Source organism: Rattus norvegicus, chromosome 12, assembly GCF_036323735.1.
Source record: "Rattus norvegicus strain BN/NHsdMcwi chromosome 12, GRCr8, whole genome shotgun sequence".
Taxonomy (NCBI): Eukaryota; Metazoa; Chordata; class Mammalia; order Rodentia; family Muridae; genus Rattus; species Rattus norvegicus.
In genome coordinates, this window is record NC_086030.1 from 28212021 (window position 1) to 28235379 (window position 23359).

Consider the following 23359-nt stretch of genomic DNA (forward strand, 5'->3'; position numbering starts at 1 on the left):
TGTTTGTAACTCTAGTTCCAGGGGATCTGACACCCTCTTCTGGCTTCATCTGTCTACATCTGTCACCACAAACACACACAATTAAAAATGCTTTTAGAAGGGGCTGGGGATTTAGCTCAGTGGTAGAGCGCTTACCTAGGAAGCGCAAGGCCCTGGGTTCGGTCCCCAGCTCCGAAAAAAAGAACAACAACAAAAAAATGCTTTTAGTTTTAAAAGTCCTTAGAAAAACAAAGGGACCAGGTATGTAGCTCTGGTTAATTCTTTGTTTAGAATCCCCGAAGTCCTGGGGTCTGATTCTGATAACTCTGGCAGTGGTAGACGTGGAGGCAGAAGGATCAGAAGCTCATGGCCATCCTTGGCTGCACCTTGAGGTTTTAGGCCCAGCCTGGGAGTACATGAGACCCCCATCTGAATGAACGAACAAGCAAATCAAAGCCCCTGGACTGTAGTCACCTGTGTACAAAAAGGGGCGTCCTGTAATTGAGTTTTCCTTAAAGCCTGTTTTATCAGGTCAGTCTGGCCATCTGTACCCCTTGCACATCACCAGGGTTCCTGCTCAGCTGTCATTGGTTCACGGGTGTGTTTGTCTCTGTGGTCCTTAACCCCCAAGCCCTAGCATTTGATGCTGGGAAACCCTGCTAAGCCATTATCTTGGTTGCTCATTCTGCTCCAGTGAAAGCCTTGTGTACTGAGCTCTGTCCTCTCGCTTTCATGTCCTCTCACATGTGAATGACACCCTGGGTGAAGCAAGCCTCCTGCCTCCCCCCCCACTGAGGCGTCTCTCATAATGGTTTATTTTTATGTGTATGCGTGTTCTGCATGCACACATATCTCTGTACTATTGGTATGTGATGGTATGTAATGGCCACCGAAGCCAGAGTCTGAGTTATAGCAAGCTGGGAGCCATTATGGAGTGCTAGGAACCAAACCTGTCTCGTGGGCAAGTACAGCGAGGGCTCTGTAAACCATCTCTCCAGCCTTCTCTTAAATTTTTAAAAAATTTGAGTATTTTGTCTGTGTGTGAACTATGCGCACCCCATGTGTGCAGTACCCACAAGCCAGAAGAGGGCATCGGATCTCCTGGAACTGGAGTTACAGATGGTTGTAGGCCACTGTGTGAGTACGGGGAGGCTGACTGGATTGAGATGTCTAGGTTTGCAAACACGTTCCTGGTCATGAGAGCTCTGTCCTCGTCCTTGGATTGACAGCTTGATGGATTCATCATCTGATGGCACTAGTGAATGGTGAGAAGCAGCAGGTCGCCAGAGAGGCGATATTTTGCTCCGGTCTTCCCGTGTTCCTGCTTCTGCTTCCTGGACGCCATAAATAATCACTATAAGCTCTCCTTGGAACGTTTCTACCTCAGGCCTGTGATCATGACCATGAAACTTGGAGCAGGAGGACAAATCATTCTTCCTTTTAGCTTTGATTTTATGCATCAGGCGTTTGGCCACATGTATGTCTGTGTACCACATGGGTACCTGGTATCTGCAGAGGCCAGAAGAGGTCGTCAGATTCCCTGGGACTGAAGTGCCAGCACTGTGGAGGTGTGGAGGTGCTGGGAATTGAACCTTTGGAGATGACGGTTAAGAGTCAGTGTCACCTCGATGGGTTTCATTATGTAGCTCAGGCTAGCCTGGAACCCTCCATCCTCCTGCCTGAGTCTCATGAATGCTGGGATACAGATAAACATCACTTTAAGCCACTGTTTCGGCCCAGTTTACTCCACAGCATCAGGTAGCTGGTGTAACCCTTCTCAGTGGGGCAGTTTTTGAGACTTGAGGCATTATACCTGAGGGTTATCTTGACCTACGTTCTCCCAAACGGAATATGGGAAGTGGGCAAAAACACAGAGACATGATCCTGGACAAGTCAACATAAAATCAGACAGCTGTCAGCCAACGTCATTTTTTTCCCCTTCATTTTAATGAACACTTTACAAAGTACAAAATATACTGTCTTTTTTTTTAGGGGGACATTAGGTACTTTTTTTTGTCTCTTCATCATACAGTACACAACTTTCAAGGGTTTTGTTTCTTTGACAAGGAAAACGAAAGCATGAGGGGCCCCGGAGGCGGACAGAGTAGGACACCAGCCCCCCACCTCCCTTCACCCAAGCCTCGGGACTGATGAAGTACCACTGTTGCTGGTGACCTGGGCACGACACGCCAGGTGAGGGTCAGCTGGGGCTGTGGGCAGGGCAGGGTCCCTTAAAAATGCCACAGGGCACCCATACCTGCTCCCCTGCCTCAGGATAACGGAAATGATTTTGGCATACAGGAGGAGGGCTGGGAGGACTACCGCTGTTCTTCTGTCTCCCCTGTTTGGAGACTGACCCTGCTCTAACTCTTCCTGTGACACAGGTAAACTGAGGCAGTAGAAAGGAAAGCCGTGCTAGGCTCAGCCCACGGAAACCTGAATCTTGCCCGTTGCTGGAGTCTATAGCTTTGTGGACCCTTTCCCTTTCCTGGGAAGCAAGCGGCACCTCTTGTCCCCAACCTCTCCACGCAAACACTGTCCTTAGAACTGAAGCATTTGAAGAGCCCCACGGAGGACTAGGCCAGCTCAGGCTGCCTGCACGGACTCCCTGAGGAGCAGTCTTTCTTGGGGATGCAGCGAATGGGGAAGGAGCCAAAACCATCAGGGCAGCCCCACATTCCAACCTTGCACCCCTATCTGTGTAACTCTGTGGCAATGGGTTAGGCTAAGGGGCCAAACACTGCATCAAATAGCTCACAGCTCTGCGCACGTGGGCACACACACTCATGCCTAATACATGAACACACATGCACACACACACACACACACACACACACACACACACGTAAATAAACAGCATCATCTGACACATGGGACTGGGCCACCCTGCACGTCTGACTCTCCCAGCTTCCTCTCTTCTACCAAGAGCCATACATCACCACCACCAAACTGATACCTGCAAGAGTCATAGCCTAGGCCTCGGGCCTCTCCTGGTGCCTTCAGCAACAGGCCCAGCACCTGCCCTTCCCCAGTCAAGTTGCCTTCAGAGGAAGGGCTAGAGCTCAAGCTGGGGTTGCCCCGGGGTCGGTTAAATGCATCCTTTTGCTGCTTATAATTAGAAAACGGACATGAAAAAGGGAGCTGGGATGAACTCTGAGGTTAGGTCTATTAAGTGAGTTGTACACTGTCACAACAGCACAATAGCAAAGCAAGGCTGACTGGCTGTCGGCCATTGTTGGCCTTGCTTCCCTCCTGGATGTAAAACTGGAGGTCTGCCACCCTTCCAGGCCATACGCCAACTTTCAGCACACCCATCATTTGAAAACCCCAAGCTATGTCCCTATACCCCCTCCCTGTTCTCATCTAGGCTCCCCTCACCACGCCAAGTGCCGACGCCACCTATGGTATCCCACAGAGGAACACGGCGGGGTGAGGGGTGTCCTGTGATGGTTAACAGTCATCCTGACAGGATCAAGAACCACCTAGAAGACAAACCTCTGAGTCAACCTGCCCAGGAGACCTACCCTCAATGTGGCAACCTTCCACAGGCTAGGCTCTTGTCCCAGATAAACAGGAGAAAGTGAGTGGGGCAGCAGCATCCGCCTCTCAGCTTCATGACTGCAGATGCAATGTGACCGGCTTCACAGTCCTGCTGCCACACCTCTCCCCGCCATGATGGACTGTATCCCATTAAACCCTAGGGTCAAAATGAACACTTCCTCCCTTTGGCTCCCCTCTTCAGTTGCCTCAGCAGAGCCTGGCCTTGTCCCCACATCCAATCCAGAGGCTCTGGCTGGTGGCCCAGAGGTGGCTGGGGACTTTTAAAGGTCAGCCTGGGAAATGTGGCTAGGAGGAGCTGGTGACAGAGGGCTCAGACCTTCGTTGAAGATCACGTACCAGATGACTGGGGGGCGGGCTGGGCTGCCTGTGAGCAGGGGCTAGCTCGTTTTCATCTGCCTGAGTATCTCTTTACTTCCACAGTTCTTTCCATTATGGGGGGACCACCTCACCAGCCTGAGCAGCAACACTGCCCAGTGGGCAGCGGACAGAGCCAGGTCCCTGGGTCCATCCCACACCAGGGACCTGCTACCTGCAGCTGGTGGGACAGGGTGAACGCTGATGCTTCGGAGTCTCAGATAAGGGGGTTTTGTGGGGGCAGGGCTGCATGCCTCTATGGATGGGGGTGGTCTTTAGGACCCAGTGGAGAGAGTATATAGCTGGGGTCCGGGGTGCTTTGTCAGTGGGGATCTTGGGTGGTCTCATTAGTCTGTACAGGTGATATTTGACTTTCTTTTTTTTTCTTTTTTGAGGCAGAGCCTCACGTAGCCCAGGCTGACCCTGTGATCTGTTTGCTTTCATCCCCCGAGCGCTAAGAACAGAACCCAGGGCTTCATGAATGCTAGAGGAGCACACTATCCACTGAGCTAAATCCCAAAGTACGCTCTTCTGTTAAGGGTACCTTTCAGGCACATACACGAACCCCGGGAGTGCAGGATTTGGTAGTCCCATCCAGGGGTCCTGACTATTTCCCTGAAACTTTACCTCTCTTAACAGCGGGATCTCCTACCCTCCCGGTGAGCCACTTGCCTCTCAAGCAGGAGGCCCTGCCTACATTCCTCAGCACTGCAGAAAAATACAAAGAAAATCCCCTAGGGAACCCTGATTGCTGGCGACAGGCGTGCCACTTGGGTTCCCTCTGAGGCTGGGCCAGCAGGGGATGGAGTGATCCTTCATAAAACCAGAAGATGCTGAGAGAGGGCACTAAAAACACAAGAATAGAGGGCCTCAGTGGGGACCGTCACATCCCCTAGTGCCGATCCACCCACAGAACACAGAAACTCCAAGGACCCACTGCAGCTAAACAGTGGGGTCCCTTGAAAGGCCGCCAGGCAGAACCCAGGCCCAGCTCTTCTCTGGACACACAATGGTGGGAATGTGTGGTGTTCTGTCCTTACGGAGTCAGGCTTAGGAAGAGAGCAGGGAAAAAGAACCTGAGATTCCTAAGCTTGAAGTTATTATAATCATAATAATAATATTAAAAAGAAAATAAACCTAGCCAGGTGTGGTGGCGCACACCTTTAATCCCAGCACTCAGGAGGCAGAGGCAGAGGCAGAGGCAGGCTGATTTCTATAAATTCAAGGCCAGTCTGGGCTACAGAGAGAGTTCCAGGATAGCCAGGGCTATATAAAGAGACCCTGCCTCAAAAAAACCAAAAAAAAAACAAAAACAAAAAAACAAAAAAACAAAAAAAAAAACAAAAAAAAACAAAAAAAAACAAAAAACGATTATCAGAACAATAACTACAGAAATCAGATAAGATGCCGGGTCTACAGCTTTCTGTGGAGGAGGGGACTCGGAGAGGAGGGAGGCGGGGACATGCTGGGGTCACTAGACAAAGGTTTTGGAGTAACCCTGAGGGAAGGAGCCACTGTTAAAAATACAACAACAGAAATCCCTCCTCTGGATCAATGCCCCCTCCCCCAATAAGATAAAGTCATCTACAGCTATAGGCTGTGGAAATGGGGGTACAGTAGCTATGAAGCAGACCACACTGGCCCTCTCAACCTGCCCCACATGCAGTAGGCTGTTGGTTCTGTCTCCCTCCTGGGCTGGCCTCAGGACCCCAGGGCTTTTCCAATCGTCATATTGCCTACATATTTGAATTAAAAATATACGGTGGCTCAAAAACGTCCCCGTGTGCGCGCACGTGAGGTGGGGCCCTTGCCTGTGTCCTGCGCACACAGAATATATTAACATATATATTGCTTAAGTATATATGCTATTTACAGAATATATCTCTATCGACATAAAACACGTATTTATAAGTGTGTACAATACATGGTCTCATCCTAGCAAGTCTAGGGGAGGGGCCACACAACTATGGGGCAGGGGACGTGGGGTCAGCACACTTATACGGTGGGAAGGGATAACTGGAAAAGGAGACAGAAGGGGTTACAGAGAGGTGCACCCCGGACAATCAAGGCCTTCCAGGGAGAGAAAAAGGGGACTGGGCGGGGGGCGGGCACTCACTATAAAGCCCCGCCCACTTGGCCATTTCCCATTTGGGACGGGAAAACAATAAAATTTGGTTGTTTTAAGGGTTTTGTGCAAAAGGAGTTAAAAAGAAAGAAAGAAAGAAAACTAAACCCACCAAAACCAACCAGAGGCGATTTTTGATTAACATGCTGGGTTCTGAGCTTCTACATGGTTCTAGAAGAGGAGAGAAACAGTTCCTACAAGACTGTGCAGGGCTAAATAAACATTCCCTCCTCTGACCTTGTTGTTGGAGACTGCGTAGTACAGGCCTGGGAAAACACCCCAAGAGCAAAGTCTGGTGGACCCCTCAGTCCCAGCCACATTGCCACATGCAGATGGCAGTACACTGGGATGCCCTGTAGGGGGTGCTGTGGGGTCCTGGTGAGCTCTGCTCCCAACAGCCCTCCTCAGAAGACATAGCCACGATTCTTAAGATACATCTTTGCACTGGTGTCTGTCCCTGGAGACACACAGGGTGCTAAGTCTCACTCGAACCCTGGGCACCCTAGTGAGACTCAAACAGGCCCCGTCTCTCCCAAACAAAACCACTCTTTCCCCAGCCACCTGTATGCAAACACAACAAAGAAGAAACCCGCAAGTGTAATTTCTCTCTACAAACGCTCCAAGATGGCTGCCTCCCAGGCATCACCTTGACCACAGACTGCTGCATGTGTATTTTGGGCAGGCCTATGAGCTGCGGGGGAGGGGAGGCTGATGCCTTTTTGTCCCCTAAAAGTGGGTAGAGAGGATGAAGGGGGATTCTCTACGCTGGTCTAAGTGACAGCTGGGGAGGTGGGACATAGCCCAGGGCACTCTAGGCCTGGGCAGGTCGGGATGCCCGTTGCTGGGAGAAGCCAAGTCTTTGTTTGCCCATGTTGGGTCTTGGGAGAGCGGACGAAGGACAGATAGAAGCTGGCACTCTAGGCTGGTGGGAGAGGAGGTGTCCTGGGATCCCCTCCAGGGACAAGTGCTCTGGGGGTTGGGGGGAAGTTAGGCCCAGGTCCCCTCTTGGCAGTTGTAGAGGAAATCGACACAGGCCCTGTGTGGTCAGCAGGTGGGGTTCTAGGGTCTTGGTTTTCCTCCCCAGCTTAGGGGTAGGGACCCCACTGCTTCTGTCTGAGACTCACCGGCCATTATGACCTGAGGGTGGCCTGCTGGCCTCCATTCTGAGGGAGCCGGCTCCCAAGTGGCAACCATAACCATCAAACCCGGGGGCCTCACGGGGGCTTCCCCAGCTCTGCCCCCCTGATCTTGCTCCACCAACTTCCTAAGATGTCCCTAGGTGCATCAGGACCCCAATCCCAATGTCTCACAGGAGGTGCCAGCTTCCTTTGGCGTTTGCTGCCGGCTGAATGTGAGGCCTTGGGCTGTTCCCAAGTACCCTGGGCCTCAGAGACCACTTTCTGGGGTGGAACCTGGGGGAGGAAGATGGGCATATCCTCACTGATGGGAAACTGGGTCATGATTGAAAAGGCCGGGACTCTGGTAGGCAGGAGGAAGATGGGGGGTGGTGGCCCTAGTTTAGGCCCAGGCCTGGAGGAGTCAGGAATCAGGGGAGTGTCCCAGAGGCCCCTTCCTTAAAGGTCCTGGGGCTGAGCTTTCAGTCCATAGGGAAATACTGCAAGAATAACCTTCGTGGGGGGGAAAGGCCCAGGCGGGCTGTGGCAGGGAGGAGCCCAGAGACGAGTCTTTTCTAATGCTTCCCTGCTTGACTGACCTTCAGGGCATGGATAACCCCGCTGATATTCTCTTCTGGAACCTACAGGGCAGGAAGCAAAAGAGAAAAAAGTGTGTGAGCCCAGCTACTTGCTCCCTACCCACATAGTCCCCACCCGTCCCCAAGGGCCACTTACCAACGCATGGTCGAACTTGAAAGTACTGATGTAATATGCTGGGATGTCTGCAGCTGCCAAGGGCTCGGAGATCTGGGCTACAATCCCACACTCGTCTAGGGAAACACAGGTGCTTAGTCTAGACAGGAACTCTCCCACTAAGCCCCGCCCCCAGCCCCTCACTGGGGATTCTAGGCAGAGGCTCTACCACTAAGCCCCGCCCCCAGCCCCTCACTGGGGGATCCTAGGCAGGGGCTCTATCACTGAGTCACACCCCCAGCCCCTCACTGGGGGATTCTAGGCAGGGGCTCTACCACTGAGCCACGCCCCCAGCCCCTCACTGGGGATTCTAGGCAGGGGCTCTACCACTAAGCCCCGCCCCCAGCCCCTCACTGGGGGGTTCCAGACAAACACTGTACTGCTAAGTCCCTCTCCCAGACACCCTGTATTAATTTTTCAGCTTGGGGGGTGGGGTAAGAGCCCTCTGGTAAAGTCCACTCATTGGTCTCCCAAGGCCTTTGTATGTATGTCACACCACAGGCAAGGGAGCTGTCAGGAGATGGGCTTCAGTTTCCTTTAGCATCATTCTCCTTGTTTAGACCACTACCCTAGGAATGCCCACTGATATCTGCGCACAGGTGTTGGACCCCACGGGCTCACCGAATCCCAAGGGTTGTCCTCCTATTCGCACCATCTTCCAGAGCTCTCCGGATGCACTCGTGAATAGTAAATGACTCGGGAACCTACAGAGGAAGTAAGACGAGTCTAAGTCGGGGCTAAGTGGAGCCCCTCCCAACTCTCGGGAGCCTTTTCTGCATTATGGAAACATTGTAGGGCCAGAGTGACAGAGCATCTGACCCTCAGGTGGGACAAAACACAAGATCCAAGGACATGTCAGTGCCATTGGGGACAGGGAGGGAAGCTAATGCTGGGGTAAGACACTGGGGACAGACGGCTTTGGGACAATGGTCCCAATCTCCACTTCGGCACCATCTTGCTGTGCATGTGGGATGACCCTGTGCCCACAGGAACCACTCCAATGAAGGAAATGGGGTGAACTGACTGGGAAGAGAGTATGTGCCCCCGCCCAGGCCCCCCCCCCCCCCGTGATATCCAAGCAGGGCCCTGCCCACCTCTGCTGGGTCTGCACATCCATCACCAGTGAGATGTAACCCTCAATGAGTGAGAAAGAGAAGAAGCGGATGTGGCCACAGTCGTCACTGGAAGCCATGGGGTCCTTCACTCTGGGGATCAAGAGGGAACCGTGAGGGCGGGGTTCCCGCCTTCATGCCACCTGCCACCCACCGTGCGGTGCGAGAGGCCTGTCTCACCTTGATCAGCCCATGCATGACTCAGGAAGTCTTAGACCCTGAGTGCTACAATACCAGACCCTCTGGGCAGGGCGGAACGAACCCCTGCTGCTCTAGCGGCAAGCTGGTTACTAGGGTAACCAAACACTTTTCTGCTTGACTCTAGGACCTGCTTCACAGGGAGGAATTCATGCCTGGTACTGAAAACCTGGTCAAAAGCCACAGCTTGGGAGGTCACAGGCCCTAGGCTAAAACCTATTGTTGTTTCGCCTTCTAAATATTTATGTTCATAACTCATGGATTATTTCGGCCAGAGACTCACCTGGTTCAAGCGCTGGGAGTCAATGGGACATCTATATCAACCCTCAACCCTACCATCAAGGTTCCAAAAACACCATGAGAGGGCAGGAAGAATATAAAAGCCAGATAAGGCACCGATAAATCTCCCCCTTCAGAGTGGGTTCTAGGGTAGAACAGTCCCTTCTCCACTCAGACCCGGCTCCTTGGTGCAACAACGCCTCTTCCCTTAGACTTGTTTCTTGGGCAGGTCTGTGTGTCTCCCCTTCAAACTAGGCTCTTGGGTAGTCAGGACCTCTTCCCTCAGTCTGGGCTTACGGGTGGACTCAGGTCTTCTCCTTCAGACTGAGCTCTTAGGTGGGAATAAGGTCTTTGCCCTCAGACAGGGCTCCTGGGTGGAGCAGTATTTCCATGTCTGTCCCCTACCTCAGCACCTAACCCCAGGCACCTACCCATTGGAGTAGAACATCACATCCATGAGGAGGGTGGCAACGGCGGGCAGCGTGTCAGGGTCCAGGCTGGTGACGCAGAATCTGTTGCTTGGGCTGGAGAGTGGGTGGATGACTGGCCTCTGGACTGGAAGAGCATAGGACACACGAGTTAAGGCTGGCGTAGAGCATTTGTGTGTAGGGGGTGGGCTCAGACCCAGACTTCGTTCAATGCAGCCCAGGTGGTTTGCCCACCCCCAGCACACACAGTACACGGATTCTTAAATTTCCCTTCAGGACCCTGGGCCTCTGTGCACGGTGCTCTGGCTGCTGAGAATGTCCTTGCCCACAAGCCACCACCTGGCTTGCGCTCTAAGCTTCAACTCCACGGTCCCTACCGCATGTTGCCACCCTGAGGCACTGTGAGCAGGGCTGGGCAGGGAGCCATCTCCAGCCATTGGTGGCGGCTCCACCTGGAATCCAGGGAGCACCAGGTGGATTCTGGGAGTGGGCCCTTCTGCTGGGGACCTTTCCCCCAATCCCAACTCACCCATTTTAGGCTTCACAAAGCCATTGGTGATGCTGAGATTCTCAGCCGCTACCGTTTCTCCATTGACAACACGAAGGATGGTGAATTCCGAGGACAAGGTGTGAGTGACGAAGGGCAGGTCACGCTCTCGCACCTGAGGACAGGAAGGGGAGTCCCTGAGCCCCAGATCTCCCCACTTCCTGTGGTAGCGCACAGGGCTGAGGTGAGGAGCAGAGCAGCAGATGGGACAGGATAACGAGTGTGCTAGGAGCAGTGTGTGTGTGTGTGTGTGTGTGTGTGTGAGAGAGAGAGAGACAGACAGACAGACAGACAGACAGACAGACGGACGGACAGACATGGAAAAGGCTGGGTGTGCATGGCCACCCTCTACGGCTTTGACTCACCAGGATGAAGTCAGTCTGGTAGGTAGAGAGCATGAACACAGAGATGTTCTGGTCGGCCAGTGGAGCGATGACAGACTTGGCGATCTTTGTCACACCGATGGGCTGGGAACTGGAGAAGCTGCCGCCACCGGACACCACATTCAGGGCCAGCCAGGTGGCATCAGCCACGCTCAGGTGCTCTGAGGAGGGCAGCTCTGCAGGGGGTGAGGGGCACAGAGGAGAGTGGTGGTGAGTTGCCTGGGGCCTGGGTGTTCCCAGGCCAGACCAGGGCGTGCTCCAGGGGTAGGCAGAGGTTCGTGGATGGCTGAGGCCTTAAGAGACTGTCCTGTCTGTTTCTGGGCCTTGGTTTCCTCATTTAAAAAAATATTTTTATTTGTGTGTGTGTGTGTGTGTACGTGTGTGTGTGTGTGTGTGTGTGTGTGTGTGTGTGTGTGTGTGTACACAGATGAGTGCAGTTGCTAAGGAGGCCAGAAGAGGGCGCTGGATGCCCTTGGAGTTGGAATTACAGATATTTCTGAGCCACCAGACATAGGTGCTGGGGACCAAACTCAAGTCCTCTGCTAGGGCAGCAAGTGAGTTTAACTATTGTGCCACAACTCCAGCCCCTAGTGTCCTTATTCAACCAACAGATGGGCCAAAGTTCCCATCTAGGGAGGGCTGAGTAGGTGACATCCTGGATGTCAGATGTATGTTAGGTGCCTGAAGCACCTGTCAAGGTGTTATTATCTGTATCCAACTTTAGTTTCCTTCAGTAAAGCAGAGTTGGTAATGCCTTAGTGAAGTCCTGCTTTTAAAAGAAATCCACTTTATGTGGATTTATGATTTATGTTGTCTCTTTCTTTGTCTACACCAGAACTTGATCCTCTTAACAACTGAGCCACCTTTCCAGTCCTGAATTCCTACTTCTTTAATTAAAAACTTAATTTGTTTCGAAAGATTTTTTTTGTTTTTACAAAACTTAAAAAAGCCTTTCCTTCCTTCCTTTCTTTCTTCCTTTCTTTCTTTTTTTTAAAATTATTTATGTACCTTGGTGTTTTGCCTGCATGCATGCCTGCAGATCGATCGCATTCATACCCAATGTCCTTGGAGGTTAGAAGAGGGGATCTTGTGGGGCTGGGATTAATTACAGATGGGTGTGAGACACCATGTGGGTGCTGGGGAGGGAACCCCAGGCCTTTTGTGAGAGCAGCCAGTGCCCTTAGCACCTGAGATACTTCTTGCATATTGGATTAATCTAGAAAAGGATCCTGAATCCAGATGCCTGAATGACATGTTCCTGGGTCCCTTCCAGCAGGGCCAGTCTCTGAGGAGGCCTGGGCATGAGATTCAGGCACCCAAAGGCTATGAGGCTATGTTTGTAAACAGAAGCATTCCCTTTGAGAGGAAGGCTCTGGAAAATACAGGACGTCAACAAAACTCACAAGGCTCTGGGGTATGGTGGCACTAACTTTTAATCCCAGCACTACAGAGGCAGAGGCAGGTGGATCTCTGAGCCCAAGGCCTGCTTGGTCTACACAGTAAGTTTGAGGCCAGCCAATACATAGTGAGACTCTGTCTCACCAAAACAAAACAAATAAACAAAATACCCAAAGCCCAAACCTCACAGGGCTCAGGAAGATCCTGAAACTTACAAGACTCCCAAAGTCCCTAATACAGTTGCTAGGGAAAGGAGACCCTCTGTAGTGGAGCTGCCTTCAAGCTGTAACCCTAATAAACTTACTGGCTCACTAAGCTAGATTGGGTAGAATCCTTTTTGCTGTTGGTGCCTAGCACCATGTCTGTTGATGTATTCCCAGGAAACACCACACAACACCGTGTACTATGGCACCTCCGTGGATACAAACAGAGACTTACAATTCTTCATAAAAATCCCCGGGCTCCTGCTAAGACCTTACAACCCCATTCTTGTCAAAGAGTAGGACAGAGGTATGGCAAGAAGTGGCCTGGGATGCCGTGCACCCAGCGAGGACCCTGTAGAGGAAGCATGGCTATTCCACACAGATGCTTGAAAGGGACCAGCAATTTGCCCCAATATCTCTAGACTTGGAGCAACCAAGCCAAGTTCCAAAGATAAAGACAGGTGGGGTGTGGCGGGGCACACCTGTCATCCCAGCTCCTTGGGAAGCTGAGGCAGAAGGAGCTTGGATTCCAGGCTAGCCTGGGTTACACAGTGAGCTTGAGTTAAAAAACAAAACGAACACACACACACACACACACACACACACACACACACACACACACACCAAAAACCCAAAAGCTAAACTGACAAAAAAGAACTAAAGATAGTTAAGGACTTAGAGCGTTTGGTGGAGTGGCTTTCTAGCATCCATAAAGTGCTGGGTTCCAGCCCCAGCACCCCAAACCAGAAGTGCTGGTCCATGCCTGCAGTCTATCACTTGAAAAGTGGAGACAGGATGATCAGGATATGAGATAATGCCTCAAAAAAAAAAAAACTATGCAAATAAAAGATTCAAATTCGAATTCAGCGGACTCGGGATATCCAGGCCCTGTCCTGACCAACAGGAAGACGTAAGAGTCCCCAAAGAGATGGTGTTCCGAGTGGTGTCAGAGTCTAGGAAGAGGAGGGGCTGGGCCAACCACCAGAAAAGATGGCTTGGGAGGAGAGGATGCTGAGTGAAGTCCATCAGAATCCTCTCTGCCTAGCTTAGTTGCCATGGTGACCACAGTCTAGGGGAACCCCATTGGTCCTGTTGACTCAGAAGGACCCACGGTCAGCAAGCTAGGGACCGAGAGGCAGCCGGCATCATAAGAGAGAGCAAAGGGGAAGAACCAGTGGATCGGTAATCCCTGGGCCTTGGGCGTCTTGGATTCCCTATTGCCCAATCCTGGTAGGAGCAGGATTCCGAGGCCCTGGCCCTCTTGTCTCAGTTGTAAAATTCTTTTCTGTGTGTACATGTGCATACCCATGTGGAGGTCAGAGGTCTAGCTGGTGTCTTTCCTAATCGCTCACACCTTTTTAAAGCAAGTTCTTTCTGTGTGTATATATATACGTGCAAGCCTCTGTGTGTGTGTGTGTGTGTGTGTGTGTGTGTGTGTGTGTGTGTGTGTGTGTGCGCGCGCGCGCCGTGGCACCCATGTGGAGGTCAGAGAGAAACCTGTGGGAGTTGGTCATCTCCTTCCACCATTAATGTTGGGGGGATGAAAGTCAGGTTATCTGGCTTGGTTATGTCCACTCTTATCCACTGAGCAATCTTACCAGTCCTTGGGTTTTTGAGACAGGGTCTCTCACTGGACTAGACTGGCTGGACATTGAACATCAGGAATCCTCCTGCCTCTGTAACTCTAGTTTTACCATGTCCAAGTTCATTCCTTCCTTCCGTCTTTCTTTCCTCCCTCCCTCCCTCCTTCCCTCCCTCCCTCTTTCCAAGACCTCCTGCTTGTTTGGCAAGCACTTTACCAACTGGTCCATCTCCCTAGTTTTTAGAATTCTAACGACCCCAAACTTTGTAACAGAAAGGGCTTCTTGGGGGTGGCATCTGAAGCCCTTATTGTGTCCTGGGAGTTTCTGGGAGCCTGGGTATCCTAAAAGGCAGTTTTGTGAAGTGGTTGCCCTTTACCCTGTGTGTCAACCACACCAGTGCCTCACTGGTAACAAGTCAGGAAGCCCAGAAGACAGCAAGTTCAGTATGATGTATCTCACGATGAAACAGACGATGCCTCATGTCCTCGGAGCACAACCTTAAGCTATTTTGGGGAAGATTCTGGTAGAGTCATAGGCACTCGTGTTCCGTGGTCAATGTTCTTGGTGTCAGAGTGACAATGACATCAGACAGACATATGTTTACATGTTTTTAATTTTTAAAACTATATATCATTTATGTATGAGTGTATGTATGTATGTGTGTGTATGTGTGTATGCATGCATGTGTGTATGCATGCATGTATGTATGTGTGTATGTATGTATATGTATGCATGCATGTGTGTATGTATGCATGTATGTATGTGTATGTATATATGCATGTATATGTGTGTATGTATGTATATGTATGCATGTATGTGTGTATGTATGCATGCATGTATGTGTATGTATGTGTGTATATATGTGTATATGTATGTGTATGTGTGTGTGTGTGTGTGTGTGTGTGTGTGTGTGTGTGTATGTATGCTGGAAACTGAACTCAGGTTGACTCTGCAATAGCAAGTGGTCTTAATTCTTGAGCCATTTTTCCAGTCTAAAGACAAGGATCTCATATAGCCCAGGATAGCCTTGAAGTACTCTGTTGCTAGACAGCTAGTTCTTCATCTGTAAAATGGATGTTTAACTTTAACCCTATGGAAGGAACCCAAGGTCCCTGCAGAATGCAAAGCTGTCTGGTAATGAGACTCTCCTTACTGGAAGTTACCACTTCAATCAAGGCACACAGGTTTGCTTGCTTTGTTTTTTTTGGGGGGGCGGGCAATGACAGATATCCCTGGAGTATGGTTTTCCATGGGGAGGCTCAGGGAGCAGCAAGTGAGGCAATTCCAAGTTTTGTTGGAGCTCTAACACTGAGCAACACTGTCAGCTCCTCACTGGGGGGTTCTAGGCAGGGGTTCTACCACTGAGCCACACCCCCAGTTGTCAGAAGCCATGTAGGGAAGGCTAAAGACTTGCACATGAATTTTCTTGAGATAGCCCACTGTTTTGCATGGCCTGCAGTGGTGAACTCTGTGAGGCTAGGCCCCAAGATACTTCATCCTAGGGTTGGTTCTTACTGCTGATATGCCATTTCCTGCCACTATTACACAGCCTGGGCATTCGACCATCCTACTGGGCAGACTTTCTGCAGATCAACATGAAGATGTATTCTTATGTAGTAATGTTGTGCAGACAAATTGATGATTTCATAATTCCTAATACGGATTTTATAGAATTCCTAAATTTATACAAGCAATTTCAAATCCTCTATGGTATAAAAGCTGCAAATAGAGCTCTGCAAACTTCATGTGTCACAGGCTAACTCACTAGATAAAGAAAGCAGGCTTGGAGCAAATTTGCGGTCAAGGAAACCATTCCTTCTAGGTTAGGCATATCAGGTAACTAAAGGTCATAAACTGGGAATGGACAATTAATTGTCAGTGCAAGGATAGAAAATAAATAATGGATTACTCTTGTCTATTTAGGACCTCAAAATAATAAGACACAAGGCAGATAGTTTGTCTTTTGACAAAACCATGCTAACTTGTGACATAAAAATTGTTGCTTTGAACTTATAATAAACTCATGGGGGGAGGGTCTAGTAACAGATAACGGCTGTTTAGTGAGATGCAAGTCTTAATGGAAAGACATAAATAGTTCTGCTGTTATTCCTTACATTTTATCGACTTGACATGAATTCTTGCCTTAAACTTACTGTGAACTTACTGGAACGTAAAAGTATCTAGAAAATCTTATAATCAATTATCCTGTTGCAACAGTTCAACCTGGTAGTTGTATGAAGAAAAAAATTAACAGAAAAAGTATATATATACTGAGAACAGAAATAAAGGCTTGTTGGAGCTTTTCTACTTCATCCGGAGTGAGCGAGTATTTTTTTTTATAAGCCTGAATTTTTTTCTTCTTTTCTTTTCTTACTGGTTCATGAAGAGTTAACAAACTCCAAGCCTCTTGCCTGGCCAGCAAGGGGTTCTTGAGCCAGAGAGAAAATAACCCTAGCAACTAAAACTTTTTTACCTAATCCCCTGTTGCCAACAGCAGGAGTTAATTGGCAAAAACCAGTGGCTTTTAGCCACAGAATTACAAGAGAGAGTTAAGTTCCCAGAACAGTAAAAGAGAGTTACAAGACCAGAGATTATCAGTCTTTGGCCTTTGTCAGAAGCTGTGTTCCAACAGGTCAAAGGCCAGGGCAGGTCCTTGGAATCCAGCCTCTCACTGGGAGATTCTAGGCAGGGGCTCTACCACTGAGCCACACCCCCAGCCCCTCACTGGGGGATTCTAGGCAGGGGCTCTACCACTGAGCCACACCCCCAGCCCCTCACTGGGGGATTCTAGGCAGGGGCTTTACCACTGAGCCAAACCCTAGCCTTTTGGGCTTGAGCCAAGTAACTCAGGTTAGCTCATTGCTACTGATCTCTCTTAGATATTAGGGTTAGAGACCTGTGCCTCCCCTCCTGTCTCTCTCCACAGACTTTTGAAGACTGTCACTCTGAAGGTTTCCCAGGACTCCCAACACCTGTGGTCAGGTTCAATGGCTCCCCTCTGCTCTGTCATCAATATGGTGCAGGCAAGACAAAATACATGCATTTCCATTTGCATAGAGCCCATGAAATCAATGTCAAGCTGGACACTGGGTTGGGGGTGTGGCTCAGCCGCTCAGAGTGCGCCTACCTACCATGGGCTACACACTGAGAGTCATGCAAAAATAAATAATTAGGTAAGCATAGCACATGCTGCCATTTTTTTTTTTTTTTTTTTGCTGTTGTTTTTGCGTCTCACTCTTTAGCCTGGCCTGGCCTAGATACCCACTATGTAGATTAAGGGTGTGCGCCATCACCACCCAGCTCAATAAATTTCTCAAACAAACAAAGAGGTAGACATCAGGTTGGAGAGGACAAGTGATAAGTGCTGATTGGTTCAGGGGTTCATTCTGAGGTGATTACGCAATCTCCCAAACCCACTGAGGGATGGGGATATTGTAGAGTAACAGCCTAGCATGCACGAAACCCAGGGTTTTGCCCAAAGCATGGTATAAATGTACCACCATGGTGGTGGTACACTGCTGTAATGTCGGCACTTGAGAAGGAGAGACTGGAGGATCAGAAGTTCAAGGTCATCTCCAGCTCTGTAGGGAGGGCAAAGCTAGCCTGGGGTACGCGAGTCCGTCTCAAAAAGAAATAAAACAACTTGCTATACCTATACTTCAAAAACGGTGACTAATCTTTCATTTTCTGAGGTCTCTCTGTGTAGCCCTGCCTGTCCTAGAGCTCACTGTATATAGACCAGGCTGGCCTTGAACTCAGAGATCCACTCACCTCTGCCTCCTGAGTGCTGGGATTAAAGGTGTGCACCACCACGTCGGGTAAGTGGTGGTTAACTTTTGAAAAGTTACTGCTTTATTATTTTATGGGTATTTTGCCTGCATATCCGTCTGTGTGCCATGTGTGTGCAGTACCCACAGGAGCCAGAAGAGGGCATCAGATCTCCTGGAACTGGAGTTACAGAGTGGTTGTGAGCCACCATGTGGTGCTAGGAACTGAACCCAAGTTCCCTGGATGTTCAGCTCGTACTTTTAACCACCGAGTCATCTTTTTAGCCCTCAAAAGGATGAATTTTTGGATAATTGAATGATATCTAAATTAAAAAATGCAAAAAAAAGTAAGGGTAGAGAGACAGCTGTGTACTTTTTACTACTCTGGCAAAGGACCTAGGTTTGGTTCCCATCACCCCCATGGTAGTTCACAATGACCTGTAATTCTAGTTCCAGATGATCTGATGCCTTCTTCTGACTTCAACAGGTGTCTGCATGCATGTGGTGTGCATACATGTATCTAGGCATGTACACATATACATTAGCTAAATAAAAAGATTTTTTGTATGAAAAACAATTAAAAAGAAAGATAAAAAAAAAAGTCAGGCATGATGTCATATTCTTATAATCCCAGCATTTGGGAGGCTGCAGCAGGAGCCTCATAAGTTTGAGGTTAGCCTGGGCTACATCGGGAGACCCCCTATCTCAGCCCCCCAGGCTCCCAGAACAGCGGATGGCTCAGTAGATACATGTGCTTGCACCAAGCCTGCCCACATGAGTGTAAGCCCTGGAACCCACAAGACAGAAGATAGAATTGACTTCCACAGGTTGCCCTCTGACCTTTGCACCCATGATCTGGCGTGCGTGTGCACACAAAATAAAGCAATGAATGTAAAAAGTAAAAGGAGACTATCACCACCACCACCAACAACAACAACAACTCTAAATCTCAAAAACAAACAAATAAACCCAACCAACCAACCCCCCCCACTGTGACCACCCACAAAAAAACCAAACAAAAAAACCCAAAGAAAAACCCCAAAAACCAAAAAACAACTCCCCCAACCCCTCAAAGAAACACTTATAAAAACCTGAATTGGGGGGGTTGTTTTTAAAACAACAAAGAAAATAGAAAACAAGAATAAGGAGGGAGGGAGGTGACCCAACTTGGGAGGAGAGACACTTACCAAGGAAGCCCTCCTCATCTACAATGATGGTGTAGTCCTCAGGGGTCTCTGTCAGACTGAAAAACTTGCACCTGAGGAAAAAAACACAAGGATAACCGGTCAAGGACAACAAGGGAAGGTCCCCTGTTGAGCCACGCTCCCAGCCCCCTCATTGGGGGATTCTAGGTAGGGGCTCTACCACTGAGCCACGCCCCCAGCCCCTCACTGGGGGAGTCTAGGCAGAGGCTCTACCACTGAGCCACGCCCCCAGCCCCTCACTGGGGGATTCTAGGCAGGGGCTCTACCACTGAGCCACGCCCCCAGTCCCTCACTGGGGGATTCTAGGCAGGGGCTCTACCACTGAGCCACGCCCCCAGACCCTCCCCAGGGGATTCTAGGCAGGTACTCTACCGTTGAGCCACACCCCTAGCCCCAAAGAACTATCCACGAAAACGGGTGACTCTTTTTCTTTTGAGACAGTCTCTAGTAGCCTAGGCTAGCCCCCAACTCATTCATCATTTACGTTAGCAATGCTGACCTGCGATTCCAAATCCTCTACCCACAAATGGCTGGAATTACAGATGTGTACCACCACAACTGGCTAAAAGAGCATCTCTTGCTCTGTGTAAATGACGTATCACAAACCTGATCTTCAAGAGGCTAAAGAGATGGCTCTGAGGTGAACGCACTTACTGCTCTTACAGAGCACTTGAGTTTGAGTCTAAGCACCCGTATCAAGGGACTCACCACTGCTGGTAGGTCTAGTTCTAGCAGAGCCGACTACCTCTGACCTCCATGTGACACACATAAACTCACACAGGCACATTCAGACACATCCATAAATACTGAAGCCAAGTGACCAACAAACAAAACCGATTTCCAAGAAAGTGCCTGTTTAGGGCTGGTGTGTGTGGGTATACACTTTTTGTCTGGTTAATTTCCTGTTTAGGCCCCAGCACACATTCAATTCCCCCTCTAGCCCCTTCCTTTTTTCATTTCTTTGTGTCTGTGCTGTGAGCAGACAGTAATGCATGTGTGGATGCCAGAAGCCAACTGGCAGGGGCAGGTCCTCTCTTCCCACCATGTAAGTTCTATGGCTAGAACTCAGGTCATTAGACTTGGCCGTAGTTATTTTCACCTACTGAGCCGTCTCGCCAGCTCTCTTTGGTTTCTCGGGGACATCTTTGTCCATATCTGTTCCATAGCCAATACAGAACATTTTTTTCTTTTTTCTTTTTTCTTTTTTTTTTTTTGGTTGTTGTTTTGAGACAGAGTTTCTCAGTACAGCCTTGGCTATCCTGGAACTCACTTTGTAGACCAGGCTGGCCTCAAATTCAGAGAGATCTGCCTGCTTCTGCCTCCCAAGCGCTGGGATTAAAGGTGAGCATCACCACTGCCCAGTCAACTTGTAATTCTTATCTAGAAAAACACAATATATAAGGGCCTCAAAGAAAAACAGCAAACCATCGCCTTGTAAGTGGCTATCAGTACTCTTGTGGGGTTCCTGCATCGGGGTCCCACATCCTCAAAGAGAAACTCGAAGCTCTCAGTTTCCGGATGGTTGAGACAGGTGCATGCTGGGAAAGATGGGACCTCCTGACTGCCCCGAGAGCCTGTATTCAGGAAATGGGCAAGACGCTTATTCCAGCCACCCTCAAGGCGGTAGGGACACTCCAGAAATAGACCGGACACATTGGTCTAGAGGGCATAAACAACCAGCGGACAGCAACCAGGGCCTCTGTGGACATGAGGTATAAATAAATAAGCCGTTGAAGTGACATGTCCCGGGGGGCCAGCCAGCTGTTGGATGTCCATCTCAATTCAATGAGCATACTGGCTCAGAGAGGGCCAGGGGACAGAGGGGACAGAGGAGGGGACAGAGGGACCTATTGCTCTCACTGGTCACCAAGGGCCCTGTGAGCTTCACTCACCTGACCCAACTAGGGCAGCAGTTCTCAACCTGCGGGGTGGCATATCAGATATCCTGCATATCAGATATTTATATTACGATTCACGACAGCAGCTAGTTATGAAGTAGCAAGGAAATAATTTTATGGTGGGGGGAGTCACGACAAGAGGAACTGTATTAAAGGGTTGCAACCTTAGGAAGGTTGGGAACCCTGATCTAGAAATTCAGATCTGTCTCCTCTTTATTATTTGTGTATGCATGTGTGGGACACACAGACACAGACACACCACACACACAGACACAGACACAGACAGACACACACACACAGACACACACAGACATAGACACAGACACACACACACAGACACACACACACACACACACATGTCCTGATGCATGCGCCTGTATGTATGAGAGGCCAAGGGAGGATGTTGGGTGTTTTCCTCCATCAGTCACATTATTCCTCTGTGACAGGGTCTCTCTGGAACTTGGAGTACGCACTATTTTAAATCTTTTAAAAAATTTATTTATTTTTATTTATATGAGTGCACTGCAGCTGTCTTCAGACACACCAGAAGAGGGCATCGGATCCCATTACAGATGGTTGTGAGCCACCACGTGGTTGCTGGGATTTGAACTCAGGACCTCCGGGAGAGCAGTCAGTGCTCTTAACCACTGAGCCATCTCTCCATCCTGCTCACGTTATTTTAGTTAAGTTGGAAGCCAGCAAGCTCCAGCAACCTCCCGTCTCTGTACCCGCAACCCACGCCACATGGCATTTCAGGCAAGGGCCATACCAGACATGATTAGGTACAAGGATCTAAACTCAGGTCTTCACGGTTGCACACAGACCCAAGAGAGCCTGGAGGTCGCAGCAATTCCATTGCTTCAGCCCCTTTCACGTATGTATCATGCATGTAGGTGTGCCACGTTGCATGTGTGGACAACTTTTGAGACTCCACATGCCTAACGGGCCAGTGAGTGAGTCCTGAGCTCCCGATCTCCACGTCCCTATGTTGAGGTTACAAGTATGTGACAGTTCACCCAGCTTTTGAAGTGGGAGCTCTGGTGACCAAACTCAGGTCCTCGCACTCACACAGCAAGCACATAATGGACTGAGCCCACCCGCCTATCTAGAAGCTCCATGACTTCCGATGCTATTCGTCCCACCCTTCTTCCCTCCTTAGACACTTTCTGTCCATCAGTGTCACCTCAGTCAGCAGCCACCTCCTTTTCCTCACATGCGACTCCATGGTCTGAAGCTATCTGTATTAGGACTGGAGGACAGCAGGGGTCAGGGTTTGGTCTGATCATGCGTCACAATGTGAGGGAAAGTCAGTTCATATTGTCTGTGAAGAATTCCCTCAGTACTTACACAGTGCCAGCCTGGCAGAGTATCAGGAAGAGCACACCTGACATCTCAGCCCCTCAGAGGACTGCTGTACGTCTGAGACCAGACAGGGTTACACTGTGAATTCTAGGCCAGTCTAGAAGCAGCAACTGCAATCTTCTTCCAGCCTTCAACTCCTTATCCTTCCGGTTCATCCTCCTTAGTCATGGGGTAACAAGTATGCTCTAGAATACCTAGTTTTTCTTTTTGGAAGTGCTAGGGATAAAACCCAGGGCCTTGTATGCTAAGTCAGTACTCTATATCTGAGATGTGCATATAGGTTTTCACTGGGATTCTAGGCAGGTGCTCTACCACTGAGCCACGCCCCCAGGCCCTCACTGGGGGATTCTAGGCAGGGGCTCTACCACTGAGCCACGCCCCCAGGCCCTCACTGGGGGATTCTGGGCAGGGGCTCTACCACTGAGCCACGCCCCCAGCCCCTCACTGGGGATTCTAGGCAGGGGCTCTACCACTGAGCCACGCCCCCAGCCCCTCACTGGAGGATTCTAGGCAGGGGCTCTACCACTGAGCCATACTACTAACCCCTCCTGGGGGTTGGGAGAAGGAGTCTAGGTAAGCACTCTTATGCTGAGCCACGCCCCCTGGCCCTCAGTTGGGGATTCTAGATAGGTGGTCTACCACCAAGTGACACCCCCTGGAGGATTCTAGGTGAAAGTCACACTACCCCAGCTTGCATCTGTTCCTTTTCTTTCTTTGCCTTGTCCTCGCTGAGTTCAAGGTGCTCACCTTCTCCGTCCCATGATGGGACTGGAGACCCAATGAATTCCCCATGCTCTTTGTTCTGCACACAGTCCAGTCACCCACCAAGGATGCCCAACTTTCTGTCAACAGAGGAAGGTAAGAAGCACACTGGAAGTCAACCCTGGCTGTTAAGCAATCTGTGGTCCTCTGGCCATCTCCCCACATCCTAGACACTATTAACTGCAAATGACATTCCCTGGAGGGCTCAGCTCGGGTGTTGCCTGAAGCTGTTGACCGGTTGCCTAGTAACCGTAGTGCGGTGTTCTCTAGGTCAGTGCCACTCAAACTCCGTTTGGCTGATGGCCAGTTCTTTGAGCTGTCTGTCTGTTGTGGCCCCTGTGTCTGTC

At 49.9% G+C, this 23359-nt stretch overlaps 1 protein-coding gene across 1 annotated transcript in view; it reads right to left on the reverse strand.

The window, feature by feature from the left end:
* Window positions 1-1906: 1906 nt before the first annotated feature.
* The window catches only part of Castor2 (cytosolic arginine sensor for mTORC1 subunit 2), a 42667-nt gene continuing 21214 nt past the window's right edge, over window positions 1907-23359 (reverse strand). Inside the window, exons 2-9 of the mRNA NM_001100561.2 lie at window positions 18973-19043; window positions 10817-11010; window positions 10434-10566; window positions 9908-10031; window positions 8982-9092; window positions 8509-8591; window positions 7870-7964; window positions 1907-7775 (exon numbers count right to left, since the gene is read on the reverse strand). Coding sequence (NP_001094031.1) covers window positions 7710-7775; window positions 7870-7964; window positions 8509-8591; window positions 8982-9092; window positions 9908-10031; window positions 10434-10566; window positions 10817-11010; window positions 18973-19043 — 877 coding nt within the window. The 3' untranslated portion in view covers window positions 1907-7709. The remainder of the gene's footprint in view (window positions 7776-7869; window positions 7965-8508; window positions 8592-8981; window positions 9093-9907; window positions 10032-10433; window positions 10567-10816; window positions 11011-18972; window positions 19044-23359) is intronic.